We start from the raw sequence: 15,178 nt of genomic DNA, 5'->3' as shown, positions 1-15,178 counted from the left end.
TAGATATATAAAACATCTGCATTATAATCACTGCTGCTCCCTAGTAGATATACAAAACATCTGCATTATAATCACTGCTGCTGCTCCCTAGTAGATATACAAAACATCTGCATTATAATCACTGCTGCTCCCTAGTAGATATACAAAACATCTGCATTATAATCACTGCTGCTGCTCCCTAGTAGATATACAAAACATCTGCATTATAATCACTGCTGCTCCCTAGTAGATATACAAAACATGTTACTACTGCTCCCTAGTAGATATATAAAACATCTGCATTATAATCACTGCTGCTCCCTAGTAGATATACAAAACATCTGCATTATAATCACTGCTGCTGCTCCCTAGTAGATATACAAAACATCTGCATTATAATCACTGCTGCTCCCTAGTAGATATACAAAACATCTGCATTATAATCACTGCTGCTCCCTAGTAGATATACAAAACATCTCCATTATAATCACTGCTGCTGCTCCCTAGTAGATATACAAAACATGTTACTACTGCTCCCTAACAGGTGCTCCCTAGCACCACCATCAGGCTGATTTTTGGACACTGCTCCTACAGATTTTGCCCTAACATCAAACAAAGCGGTACACAGTATCTCTACAGTCATGTCATCAACATGGTTAGGGATAGGTTTAGAGTTAGGTTTAGGTTTAGGGTTAGGTACACAGTATCTCTACAGTCATGTAATCATCATGGTTAGGTTTAGGTTTAGGGTTAGGTACACAGTATCTCTACAGTCATGTAATCATCATGGTTAGGGTTAGGTTTAGGGTTAGGGTTAGGTACACAGTATCTCTACAGTCATGTCACCAACATGGTTAGGTTTAGGGATAGGGTTAGGTACACAGTATCTCTACAGTCACTCCCTGAGGAGCTGAATAGATTCTACTTCCGCTTTGAGGCACAGAGACAAGCAGCTATCTCCCCCACCCCCCACCTACCCCCTGCACTCTCCAGAGCCCCAACAATGGAGAGGCCCGCCCTTCACACCTCTGTGTTAGAATGTGACACTGGGGAGAGCATCACCACAATGTCCCTAGCAGAAGAGGATGTTTGTCTCTCCTTCCGCCGTGTTAACCCCCGCAAAGCTGCTGGCCCAGATGAGATCCCTGGCCGTGTCCTGAAAGCATGTGCGTCGCAACTGGCTGGTGTGTTCACGGACATCTTCAATCAGTCCCTTCATGAGAGAAAAGTCCCATCCTGCTTTAAATCGGCAATAATAGTGCCGATTCCCAAGAAAGGCAAGGTGACTGGGCTGAATGACTGGAGGCCGGTTGCACTCACGCCAATAGTGAGCAAATGCTTTGAGAAACATGTCAGGAAGATGATCTATGACAAATTGCCACCCACACTAGACCCACTGCAATTTGCCTATCGTCAAAACAGATCCACAGACGATGCCATTGCCACATCTCTACACACGACCCTCTCACACCTTGAGGAGAAAAAATCTTATGTGAGAATGCTGTTTATTGACTACAGCTCAGCATTCAATACCATAATTCCCCTCAAATTAGACACCAAGTTGAAGAGTCTGGGTCTAAATTCAAGCCTTTGCGGCTGGATCCTAAACTTTCTGACACAAAGACGTCAAGTGGTGAAGATGGGAAAAATTACCTCGGCCCCTCTGACTCTCAGCACAGGTGCCCCCCAGGGATGCGTTTTGAGCCCCCTCCTCTACTCACTGTACACCCACGACTGCGTGGCCCTGTTCAGCTCCAACCAAGTGATCAAGTTCGCGGACGACACCACAGTCATAGGCCTGATCACCAATGATGATGAAACAGCCTACAGGAGAGAAGTGGAGAATCTGGAAGCATGGTGTCAAGAGAACAACCTATCTCTCAATGTGGACAAAACAAAAGAGATTATCTTTGACTACAGGAGGCCTCCTAAAGTCCACTCACCCCTCCAGATCGGGGGTGCTGCAGTGGAGAGAGTCAAAGAGTTCAAATTCCTGGGGGTACACATCACTGAGGATCTGACCTGGGCAGTGCAGACAGAAAAGGTGGTCAAGAAAGCCCAACAGCGCCTCTACTTCCTCAGGAAACTGAAGAAAGCTGGGATGGGTCCCAAAGTCCTACGGGCTTTCTACAGGGGCACCACGGAGAGCATCTTGACTGGCTGCTTCACTGCCTGGTATGGCAGCTGCACTGACCTCAATCGCAAGGCCCTGCAGAGGGTTGTGCGGACAGCCGAACGCATCAGTGGATGCGATCTCCCCCCAATCCAAGCATTGTACGACGAGCGCTGTGTCAACAAAGCCTGTGGAATCATGAAAGATTCTCACCATCCCAACCACAGTCTGTTCAAGATGCTGCCTCATGGAAAACGTCTACGCAGTCTCAAAGCTACCAGCAACAGACTGCAAAAGAGCTTCTTTCCACGAACATTCAGGCACATGAACGAACTGTCAAAAACGAGAAAGATCCAGGGAAAAAGGAATCGCTAGCGCCCCAGCCCCCAACCCCTTACGTTCCCTCCTTGTGAAGTTGAATTGCACCTACTGTACATACCCCTTACGTTCCCTCCTTGTGAAGTTGAATTGCACCTACTGTACATAAATGCATACTGTGAAGTTGAATATATTAATCTGTTGCACATAGAACACTCTGTGAAGATGTTTACAAAAGTTAAGTACAGTACAGTACAGTAGCAACTACTGGAAAAATATGCTGTTGGCGTATAGAATATGCCAAACTTTTTGCACATGTACATCTGAGGATGCTCTTTTCTTTTACTGTTGCTCTTTTTGCCTTTTGCACTCCTTTTTAGATTATTATTATTATTATTTTTAGATGTGGTTTGCTGTTATTATATTGTTTTTTTGATATACGACTGCATTGACTGAAGGATGCCAAACAAAAAACAAATTTTACTCTTATGTACCTGTACAAAAGACGTAACAATAAAGTACAACCTTGAACCTTGAACCTTGTCATGTCACCAACATGGTTAGGTTTAGGGATAGGGTTAGGTACACAGTATCTCTACAGTCATGTCACCAACATGGTTAGGTTTAGGGATAGGGTTAGGGTTAGGGTTAGGTACACAGTATTTCTACAGTCATGTCATCAACATGGTTAGGTTTAGGGTTAGGGTTAGGTACACAGTATCTCTACAGTCATGTAATCATCATGGTTAGGTTTAGGTTTAGATTTAGGGTTAGGGTTAGGTTTAGGGTTAGGGTTAGGTACACAGTATCTCTACAGTCATGTCACCAACATGGTTAGGTTTAGGGTTAGGGTTAGGTTTAGGGTTAGGGTTAGGTTTAGGGTTAGGTACACAGTATCTCTACAGTCATGTCATCAACATGGTTAGGGTTAGGTTTAGGTTTAGGGTTAGGGTTAGGTACACAGTATTTCTACAGTCATGTCATCAACATGGATCTGTCCTGTTTCCCATATTCTCTCCAACCCATGAATCTCATGGGTTGCATTTGTAGTCCTAAACGGCCATGTTGAAGACCAACACAGGTGTTTCAATGAGTCTGATTGGCACAGAACTATTGTTATATTCCAATCAGAACACCTGTGTGTTAGGGTTAGGGTTAACCCTAACCCTAACCCTAACCCACAGAACTATTGTTATATTCCAATCAGAACACCTGTGTGTTGGTCCTCAACATGGCTGCTGTAGGACTACAAATGCAACCCATGAATAAGCTACCATTGCCTTCTAAAGTTTGTGTGTTCGACCTGACGGTCGCTTATCTCCCGATTAGGGAGTCTTACTGGTAATGTAACATAGATGTACATAGAGTTAGAGTTAGGTAGAACTAATCCATCTTACTGGTAATGTAACATAGATGTACATAGAGTTAGAGTTAGGTAGAACTAACCCATCTTACTGGTAATGTAACTTAGATGTACATAGAGTTAGAGTTAGGTAGAACTAACCCATCTTACTGGTAATGTAACATAGATGTACATAGAGTTAGAGTTAGGTAGAACTAACCCATCTTACTGGTAATGTAACATAGATGTACATAGAGTTAGAGTTAGGTAGAACTAACCCATCTTACTGGTAATGTAACATAGATGTACATAGAGTTAGAGTTAGGTAGAACTAACCCATCCCACAGCATCCAACACAGTGTAAGGAGTATGTATAGTATCATATATGTATATATATATATATATATATATATATATATATATATATATATATATATATATAATTTACCCATCCTACAGCATCCAACGCTGTGTAAGGAGGGATCTCAGCATTGCAGAAATGGAAGCTTCTTTGTTTGTTGTTCTTCTGTTCATCTTCTTTCTGGGAGCTGAAGAGGAAGAAGATAATAGTCTAATTATACATGAAAACACAAGCATAACGTTCATTATCTATACTTACATTCCTCTAAGAGCCGCATCCCACTTCCAAGCCCATTCACGCCCACTTCACATCCACCTCAACTCATAGCTAGATCAGATGTAGGTCGGTAGTAGGTCGGTAGAACTCACGGAATACCGCCCTAACTCTATCATTGGCTCCCCGTTGCCATGGTGACCGGTGACCGCCGTCCATTGGCTCGTATTCCCAGCTATGGGACCGGCGGATCCAATTTCAACCGAGGGGGGCGTAGCCAGAACACACACACACACACACACACACACACACACACACACACACACACACACACACACACACACACACACACACACACACACACACACAAAATAGCTAATAGTTAGCTCACAACTTTCCACTTTTCTCTTTCACCTCAATCGCAGTAACATCCGTATACACCACGTCATCGCATCACCATTTTTTTTCCAACTTTTTTTTTTCCAATTTTTTTTTCTCAAAAAACCTTTTTTTTCTCAAAAAACTTTTTTTTTCTCAAAAAACTATTTTTTCTCAAAAAACTATTTTTTCTCAAAAAAAACATATTTGGCCATTACACACACCACACTGCCGCAACATGGCGGTGAGGGCCGCGCAGCGGCCTGAACTCTAGACTTTTGCGGCCCTTTCTAGTAATAAACATGACAACTAGGATTTAATATATTTCATAACATTCATTATAATAAACATGACAACTAGGATTTAATATATTTCATAACATTCATTATAATAAACATGACAACCAGGGTTTAATATATTTCATAACATTCATTATAATAAACATGACAACTAGGATTTAATATATTTCACAACATTCATTATAATAAACATGACAACTAGGATTTAATATATTTCATAACATTCGTTATAATAAACATGACAACTAGGATTTAATATATTTCAAAACATTCATTATAATAAACATGACAACTAGGATTTAATATATTTCATAACATTCATTATAATAAACATGACAACCAGGATTTAAAGGAGTAGTTCACCCCCAAAATGACTTTTTTCTATTGAGTACTCTCGCCAGGGAGACTTGAGTTCAATAATATCTTGAGTTTTTTGTTGCATTCCTAAGACAATAATTTGATAACAATAAATGTACCCCCCATTGTTTCCGGATGGTGACCCAAATACATTAGGGTCCCCATCCGGAATCAATGGGGATAAATTGACTAAAATCATTTTTTTGTGACAAATACAAAAAAATATTATTGAACTCAAGTCTCCACGGCAAGAGTACTCAATAGGGGAAAAAAAGTCATTTTGGGGGTGAAATACTCCTTTAATATTTTTCAGGGATTTAGCTAATTTTAAATCCCAGTTATTTTCTGATCTTATCCCCGGGATTTCCTGTTAAAAAAAAAGAAAAAACGGTGCAAAACAACGTCTCCTATTGGCCCAGTAAACTGACTCCTCCCATCTGCAGGAGGAGCTGGTTTACGAGGCCTCTCGGCCTGGTGGAGACAAAGATATGTTCTACACTGTTCTACTTTTGTGGTCGCATGTTCAGATACTGGATTCTGATTGACTTAAAACAGTGGTAAATGAGTCAACAACCTTGAGTTGGCTCATGGACCCCGCCCACTGTTGTGTTGCAGTTCTCTCTCTTCTTCAAACATGTCCGTTGACTGCCCTGTGCCCTGTGTGCTTGAAGTGGGCGTGGCCTCTTAGCCAGTTGTATAAGTAGATAACCTTGCAAGTTACAACTATGTTTTCTTTCATTTATATGGTAGAAGTGGCAGAAAAGCAATTTACCATTCGAGGGTCGTGGGTTGTTGGCTGATTTACCACTGTTTCAGGATTGTTTGACAACCCTGAAACAGTGGTAAATCAGCCAACAACCCACTCCCTCTCATGGTAAATGGCTTACTTCCCACATATCTCTGTGAAAAGACGTTTTCTGCTCCCACTTGTATAAAAACTAAACACAGATCAGGACTTAGCAGAGCAAAGATGATCTCTGTGTTGCAGTGATCAACATGGAGCCCAGAATAACGCTTCACTGTTCAAACAAACACGTGCACAACCATCCCTCTCATTTCAAAAGGTACGCAAAAGTGCTGTTAGATGTTTTAATTCTGGTTAAAATATTGTGTGGAAATGCAAACCAACAGAGTAGGCTGTAGTCTCACATTTAGGGTGACCACATGAGTCCAATTGACTGAGTGGACATCGATAATGCATGCGTTATCGGTTGCATTTATATATCTCTGTAAATGTCATTGTTATAGAAAAATAGCAGATATACAAGCTCACAGCGCATGTCACCACACTACAGCTTTTTGCAAACGGCGTGCGTGCGTTTCGTTTAGCTGATTGAAGTAGGATATTTGTTTACTTTTTTTAGCTGGAGAGTTTCTCATGTAAAAAGTTACGAGCATAATTAATTAATTAATGAGTCATTATCAAATCATCTGTCAAGTGTTTATTTTCTCCTCATCACTTTACGAAGTAGCCTTGTGAAAACAGACGATCTACAAGCTCACAAAGCGGCACTTTGCGCCGCGTTGTGAGCTTGTAGATCTGCTATTTTCACAGTCAAACCAAATGCCAACTCCTACAATGTAATCCAGTATCTGGCTTAAAGTCCTGTTCGCAATTTGGTGTTAGGGGAGTTTCTCACCTGAACTGAGTCAGTGGGTCCCTAGACATTAATAATCACAGAGGTGCTCGTCCGCCATAGTGCCAGGAATGGCGCAATGGCCAAATCAAATATGGCTGCCATCGGCTATGATGAAAATCCAACTTTTCTGTTTCTGGGTGTATATGCACATGTAATACCTCTATTTGGACTAATTGTGGTGTGGGGAATTCATTTCTGATATTGTTTTGACCATTTTGGGCGATTTGGACCTCAAAAGGTCATGGTCAAGGTCATTTTGCTATTCCGAAGACCGTGGGCCATAACTTGGCCATTGTTAGGAGTAAAAACAGGTGCAGTAGGTCTAAATCAACTAATGCTGACATGTATAATTCATTTCTGACATTGTTTTGACCATTAAGGATCATCTTGTCTTTGAAATATCAATGTCAATGCCATTTTTCAAAAACGATTTTGTTCATTACTTGCACTTTTATAGTATTTTGTGTAAGTTTGTTACTATTTTATAGTAAGTTTGTTTTGTTTATAACAAAAGACATACTAGTGAGAAATACAACAAGTAAGCATCCACATTTAACTTTAAATTGGGGTTTAAAATGGGTGTTTTAATGAGCAAATAAGACTATTTACGAATAAAAGTGACAAATAAAATTACACAACAAAATCACACACACAATTAAATAACAATTTCCCTCAAAGTGCACCATATTGGGATTGTGTGCATGCAAGTTAGTATGAGGTGTTTTTACAGGATTGATTTGGCATTGTTCCATGGCAAAATATGATGCACAGAACTCCATCAGTGTCGAGTGTCTTGCTTCAGACATGGCAGGAGTGTACTAAAGTCAAAGTGCTCCTTCCATCCATCAGAGCTTGACATTGACTTTTTGAGGCAGTTGTCCTTTGGACAAGTATATTTCCCATTCACTTGTCCGGAGACAAAAGTCACTTGTCCGGATAAAAATTTCATACATTGAAATAATAACAAAAGGACGGCTAATGACCCCCCTTGCTACCTCCACTCCATAGTATGGGCACTTGTCCCGGACAACAGGACAAGCCTTTATGTCATGCCCTGTTCCATGTTCCATTGGTTCTAGTCTTTCCTCAGGTTCCTTGGCTGTTCAAGCAGGTGGCAAGAAATGCGCTAGAAAGGTGCCTTGTTGGTCTCAGCAGTTGTACTTCTCTGCTACCAATACTGTGTCTTGTTCTGTCAAGGTCTTTGCCTCTCCAAAGTTTGTTAGACATTGTACTCGGTCAGAAGCCATAACTACATGTTTAATCCTCACCTGGCCCATGCAGTCATCTCCTGTCTCCAAGGCATATGTGCCTTGATCACTGTCTTGGCTAGTGGTGCTCCAAGATGAGACTGCTTGATGCAGTGCAAGTGAGTCTCACCAGTGCCATACTGCTGCCAGATCTCCTTCATCCCCAGTGCTTGGAAATATGGGGTGTAGTATAGCAGTAATGTGAAGGAGACAACAACTCTCTGGGGTCCGCTCATAGTTCCGACATCCCATTATTCTGACCATTAGGTTAGTGAAGGTTAGGGATAGGCTTAGTTATAATGGAGGCTGTACATGCACCAGGTGTCAGCCTCCTCAATCCTATTCAAGATGTCTGGGATCTCTTCTCCACTAGCGACATCATCAACAGAGACAACAGAGCTGATAATGGTAAATGGACTGCATTTACAGTATATAGCGCTCTTCTCCAAAGCGCTGTACAATGTATTTCACATTCACCCATTAACACACACATTCACACATACATTCACACCAAGAAACCATGCAAGGTGCTCATCGGGAGCAGTTAGGGGTTCAGTGTCTTGCTTAAGCACACTTCGACAAATAAGCAGGAGGAGACATAAATCGACCCTGGAACCTTCAGATTCCAAGGCAGCCGTTCTACCTATATCGCCACAAGCTTGAATGGCCACCATATTCCGAACACACAGCTGGAGAGCTGTTTGTTCACCTCAGACACCCAGAATGTGTAAAGTTGATGAGGGATGGGTGCGTCTATCGACTCTGTTATCTCTGATGATGATGAGTGGCTCCCTGCAAAAGGGGCTGGAGGTGAAGAGATCCCAAAGATTGAACTAGATTGAGGAGGCTGTCACCAAGCTGCTGGTACATGTGGAGTCAACTGGCCCTATTATAACTAAACCTACCCATAACCCTAACCTAATGGAGGGAATAATGGGTCGCCAGGATTATGAGTGGACCCCAGAGAGTTGTCGTAGTGATACTGTACTTCCAAGCACTGGGGATTAAGTAGATCTGGTAGCAGTATGGCACTAGGTGTGCAGCGGCACATGCTTCTACAGCATCAAGCAGTCTCTCATCTTGGAGCACCACTAGCCAAGACAGTGATCAGGGGACATATGCCTTGGAAACTGGAGATGACTGCATGGGCCAGGTGGGGACTAAGCATGCAGCTATGGCTTCTGACCGAATACAATATCTAACAAACTTTGGAGAGGCAAAGACCTTGACAGAACAAGACAGCATTGGTAGCAGAGAAGTACAACTGCTGCCTGAGACCAACAAGGCACCTTTCTAGTGCATGTCTTGCCACCTGCTTGCAACAGCCAAGGAACCTGAGGAAAGACTAGAACCAATGGAACATGGACGGATGCAAGGATTCGACTCTCGAGGATATGGCTGCCTTGCTGAATACATCCTGTAAAAACACATCATACTAACTTGGATGCACACAATCCCAATATGGTGCACTTTGGAGATTGTTATTTAATTTTATGTGTGCTTTTGTTGTGTGATTTTATTTGTCACTTTTATTCGTAAATAGTCTTATTTGCTCATTTAAACACCCATTTAAAACACCCCTTTAAAGTTAAATGTGGATGTTTACTTGTTGTATTTCCCACTAGTATGTCTTTTGTTATAAACAAAACAAACTTACTATAAAATAGTAACAAACTTACAAAAAATACTATAAAAGTGCAAGTAATGAACAAAATCGTTTTTAGAAAATAGCATTGACATTGATATTTCAAAGACAAGATGATCCTTAATGGTCAAAACAATGTCAGAAATGAATTATACATGTCAGCATTAGTTGATTTAGACCTACTGCACCTGTTTTTACTCCTAACAATGGCCAAGTTATGGCCTACGGTCTTCAGAATAGCAAAATGACCTTGACCATGACCTTTTGAGGTCCAAATCACCCAAAATGGTCAAAACAATATCAGAAATGAATTCCCCACACCACAATTAGTCCAAATAGAGGTATTACATGTGCATATACACCCAGAAACAGAAAAGTTGGATTTTCATCATAGCCGATGGCAGCCATATTTGATTTGGCCATTGCGCCATTCCTGGCACTATGGCGGACGAGCACCTCTGTGATTATTAATGTCTAGGGACCCACTGACTCAGTTCAGGTGAGAAACTCCCCTAACACCAAATTGCGAACAGGACTTTAAGCCAGATACTGTATTAATGTTTTATACTAGAAGTTTGCGGCCCGAAGTGCGGCCCGAAGTCTAGAGTTCACCGCCATGTTGCGGCAGTGTGGTGTGTGTAATGGCCAAATATGGGTAATTCTTTTTTTGAGAAAAAAAGGTTTTTTGAGAAAAAAAAGTTTTTTGAGAAAAAAAAAGTTTTTTGAAAAAAAGTTTTTTGAAAAAAAAAGTTTTTTGAAAAAAAAAGTTTTTTGAAAAAAAAAAGTTTTTTGAAAAAAAAAAGTTTTTTGAAAAAAAAAATGTTTTGAAAAAAAAAATTTTTTTGAAAAAAAATGTTTTTGAAAAAAAAAAATTGAAAAAAAATAAAACTTGAAAAAAAAATGTTTTTGGGAAAAAAAAAACGCTTGCGCACACACACGCGCGCGCACGCACGCACGCACGCACGCACGCACGCACACACACACACACACACACACACACCCCCCTCTGTTGTAATTCGATACTCTACTCTGCTCAGCTCCTCTCCCCCCTCCCTCCCCCTCCCTCCCTCTGTAACTTGATACCCTGATGATCATTTGGACGTTTCAGCACTGGCCAGAATGTTCAGAATACTATGTCAGGACTGGCTGCTCTGCGTGAGGCGAGATGTTGTTAAATTGAAATAAATGCGGTTCAAAGAGTGGCATGTTTAAAATGTGGACAGTTGTAAATTTTCACGTTTGTTCGACGAGGTGTTTGTGAGAATATGTAGCTAAACATTCTGGTTTAGGTTTGCCACCAATTGCTCCAGTATAGATGCTTGATAGAAGCACTGATCTGAGGGTTAGGGTGATTACCTGGTGGACTCTAGGACCTCGTCCTCCACATGGTGGCTCTTGGTCAGCCGCAGGGGAGCGTTGGCAGCGTTGGCATGGCAACGGTTCAACACTGTGGGGGGGGGGGGGGGGAGACATCAAAGGGTCAAAGTTCAAACTGACAGAATGCAGAGGGAAACACTGATGTCATTATAATGTTCTTATTTCCACCCAATCACTGAATGTCAGTCTGCAGCTTTTATTCAGAATATGACATGTTGTATGTTTGGTACATTATTATGGTACATTATATGATACATTAGATCAGTGGTTCTCAACCTTTTCGGGCAGCGACCCTCAAAATAATCATATTTTAACTGGGGAATGCTTGATTCTGATTGGTCAATCACTGAAATCAGCAGTGTTTTATTTCTTGATAACAGACCAATCAAAGGCTCAGAACACCTGCTGCACTCAGGCTGCACTGCATGGATTTAGTGCCGTATCCAACATGTCAGCCATGTAAACAAACACACATCCAACATGACAGCCATGTAAACAAACACACATCCAACATGTCAGCTATGTAAACAAACACACATCCAACATGTCAGCCATGTAAACAAACACACATCCAACATGTCAGCCATGTAAACAAACACACATCCAACATGTCAGCCATGTAAACAAACACACATCCAACATGTCAGCCATGTAAACAAACACACATCCAACATGTCAGCTATGTAAACAAACACACATCCAACATGTCAGCTATGTAAACAAACACACATCCAACATGTCAGCCATGTAAACAAACACACATCCAACATGACAGCTATGTAAACAAACACACATCCAACATGTCAGCTCTGTAAACAAACACACATCCAACATGTCAGCCATGTAAACAAACACACATCCAACATGACAGCTATGTAAACAAACACACATCCAACATGTCAGCTATGTAAACAAACACACATCCAACATGTCAGCCATGTAAACAAACACACATCCAACATGTCAGCCATGTAAACAAACACACATCCAACATGACAGCTATGTAAACAAACACACATCCAACATGTCAGCCATGTAAACAAACACACATCCAACATGTCAGCCATGTAAACAAACACACATCCAACATGTCAGCTATGTAAACAAACACACATCCAACATGTCAGCCATGTAAACAAACACACATCCAACATGACAGCCATGTAAACAAACACACATCCAACATGTCAGCCATGTAAACAAACACACATCCAACATGTCAGCCATGTAAACAAACACACATCCAACATGTCAGCTATGTAAACAAACACACATCCAACATGTCAGCCATGTAAACAAACACACATCCAACATGACAGCTATGTAAACAAACACACATCCAACATGTCAGCTATGTTAACAAACACACATCCAACATGTCAGCTATGTAAACAAACACACATCCAACATGTTAGCCATGTAAACAAACACACATCCAACATGACAGCTATGTAAACAAACACACATCCAACATGTCAGCTATGTAAACAAACACACATCCAACATGACAGCTATGTAAACAAACACACATCCAACATGTCAGCTATGTAAACAAACACACAGCGTCATTTACAACTAAACGTGGCTCTCAAGAATCTTCCTGAAGACATAAATAGACGATGCAGGAAACCACATTTTGATCAACACTTCCATGTTGTTGCCAAGGCGACGCCCAGCGCAAACACAATATTTAGTCTTGTTTTTATTGTTGGTCAAATGATTAATTTTATTTAATAAGCAGGATAGCGCTTGGCTCAGCGGTCGTTATCATCTATCATCCCTTACACTCTGAGTGTGGAGTGCTATAGAGTTAGACAGTGGATTACAATATGTAATTGTAATGTCTAACTGTACACTAGCCGCAAATTGCAACACTAGATTTTTTTATACTCGGATGAATCTAGGGTTGCAATACCTCCCATAGGGATCCAATGCATGAAAACAGTGTTTTGCTATCTGATTGTATTAAACGACTTCAAACTCACCAATATTGTGGCTCTATGGAAAGCTTGGAATTTACTCTTGCTATCTGCAAAGTGTTTGTTTCTGAAAATTCCACCGTGGAATTGTTATGATTTATTTTCTGTCAATAAAATCCGAGCAGCCATGTTTTTTTTCTAAGTCTTGAACTTAGGAAGCGCTCGTCTTCTATAACACCACGTCCCGCTGCCTCCTGCATTAGGCTATGTGACAGAACCAGCTGGTACACAGGACTGCTGAGTGACTTCCCACGAGCGCTTCCAAACTCCAGCACTTAGAAAAAATAATCACCCGAACTGAATTTCTTGACAGAAAATAAAATCATAACAATTCCACGGTGGATTTTTCAGAAACAAACACTTTGCAGATAGCAAGAGTAAATTCCAAGCTTTCCATAGAGCCACAATATTGGTGAGTTTGAAGTCGTTTAATACAATCAGATAGCAAAAAACTGTTTTCATGCATTGGATCCCTATGGGAGGTATTGCAACCCTAGATTCATCCGAGTATAAAAAAATCTAGTGTTGCAATTTGCGGCTAACTGTACACCATAGTGACATAGGGTTAGACAGTGGATTGTCAGAACATTGGGGCATTTTGCAAAGGTGTTGTTATGTAATAAAATGCTATTCAGATAATTATGATTTATTTTTTTGTTTCGATGAAAATAAGTGTTGAAAAGTGACTTGTTTTCAGTGACAAAAGAGAAGAATCATCAAAGCTAAACAGTGAAAATAACCTTGAGAAAACAACAAGCTTTTATAGAAGTAATGCAGGGAAAGTGTTGTTATATTATATTATATTACATTATATTATATTATATTATATTATATTATATTATATTATTATTATTATCACCTCTCGCCACAAATCCAGGAACGATATTCCTCCACATGTTGTTGTTGTTGTTGTTGTTGATTTTCAGTTCATTATTAAAGATAAGGTTACATTAGTAACAAAGTGTCTGTCTGTTTGATGTTGTTGTTCCATGAACAATGTATTAATATTTATAATAATTATGATACAATGTGTTTAAAGAGATGCTACATGTAGCATTGTTAGCACACAGCTAAAAATAAAGCGTGATTCCTAAACCCACCAGGATTGAGTTAAGACCCGCCTCCTCTCGATAATCTTAAGTATGAAAGTGCCCATGAACGTTAGTGCTGCTCGCTCAAGTGCAAAGTACCTACTACCTACTGATCCATTACAATAATACACTAGGCCCAAAGCCATATCCAAACCATAACAATTTAACTGATAATCAGTAAGAGTTTTTATTTTGAGCACAGTAGTGACAAATTAATAGCTACGGTCACGAGTTACCACGACCCGGAAGTTATTCTTCTTCTTCGTGTTGTTTAATCGTGCCGGTGCGTCGGTAGGTTGCATCGCCTCTAGCTCACAGCGCCCCCTAGTGTAGCCGGATGATCAGAGGGATCATAAAATATATTCTTATTAACAGTGCTGTAAATTAACTAAGTATATTTACTTAAGTACAATTTTGAGGTATTTGTACTTTACTTGAGCATTTCCAATTCCCATTACTTTTACTTCTACTCCACTATATTTGATCTTGGATTCAATAATTGTACTCCACTACAGAAAACTTTAGTTCCCTGGCAGGGGTCCATCCTATGTTCCCCAGGTTCTATGTTCCCCACTTCCCCCCAAAAAAGGTTCTATGTTCCCCAGGTTCTATGTTCCCCACCCACCCTCCCCACAAAAAGGTTCTATATTCCCCTCTCAACCAAAAACAGGATCTACTGTATGTTCTCCACAAAAAAAAATATGTTCCCCACTCAAATGCAGGAAATGGTGGTACATCTTGCCCAGGTGCCCAGATGTCTCCACCCCTAAGTGCCCACTCGTCAATGTGCCCACTCGTCCAAATGCCCACATGTCCCTATTGCCCAGATGTCCAGGTGC

The 15,178-nt window shown here is 40.7% G+C and overlaps 1 protein-coding gene across 1 annotated transcript in view; it reads right to left on the bottom strand.

Annotated features, from left to right (window-relative positions):
* The window catches only part of dele1 (DAP3 binding cell death enhancer 1), a 41,446-nt gene extending 27,142 nt beyond the window's left edge, over nucleotides 1-14,304 (bottom strand). Inside the window, exons 1-3 of the mRNA XM_080746304.1 lie at nucleotides 14,108-14,304; nucleotides 11,249-11,339; nucleotides 4,201-4,300 (exon numbers count right to left, since the gene is read on the bottom strand). Coding sequence (XP_080602430.1) covers nucleotides 4,201-4,300; nucleotides 11,249-11,339; nucleotides 14,108-14,144 — 228 coding nt within the window. The 5' untranslated portion in view covers nucleotides 14,145-14,304. The remainder of the gene's footprint in view (nucleotides 1-4,200; nucleotides 4,301-11,248; nucleotides 11,340-14,107) is intronic.
* Nucleotides 14,305-15,178: the final 874 nt, after the last annotated feature.

This window comes from Nannobrachium achirus, assembly GCF_963921795.1.
Source record: "Nannobrachium achirus genome assembly, chromosome: 17".
NCBI lineage: Eukaryota > Metazoa > Chordata > Actinopteri > Myctophiformes > Myctophidae > Nannobrachium > Nannobrachium achirus.
The sequence above is the reverse complement of the archived record's forward strand: the minus strand, read 5'-3'. Positions and strand labels throughout refer to the sequence as shown.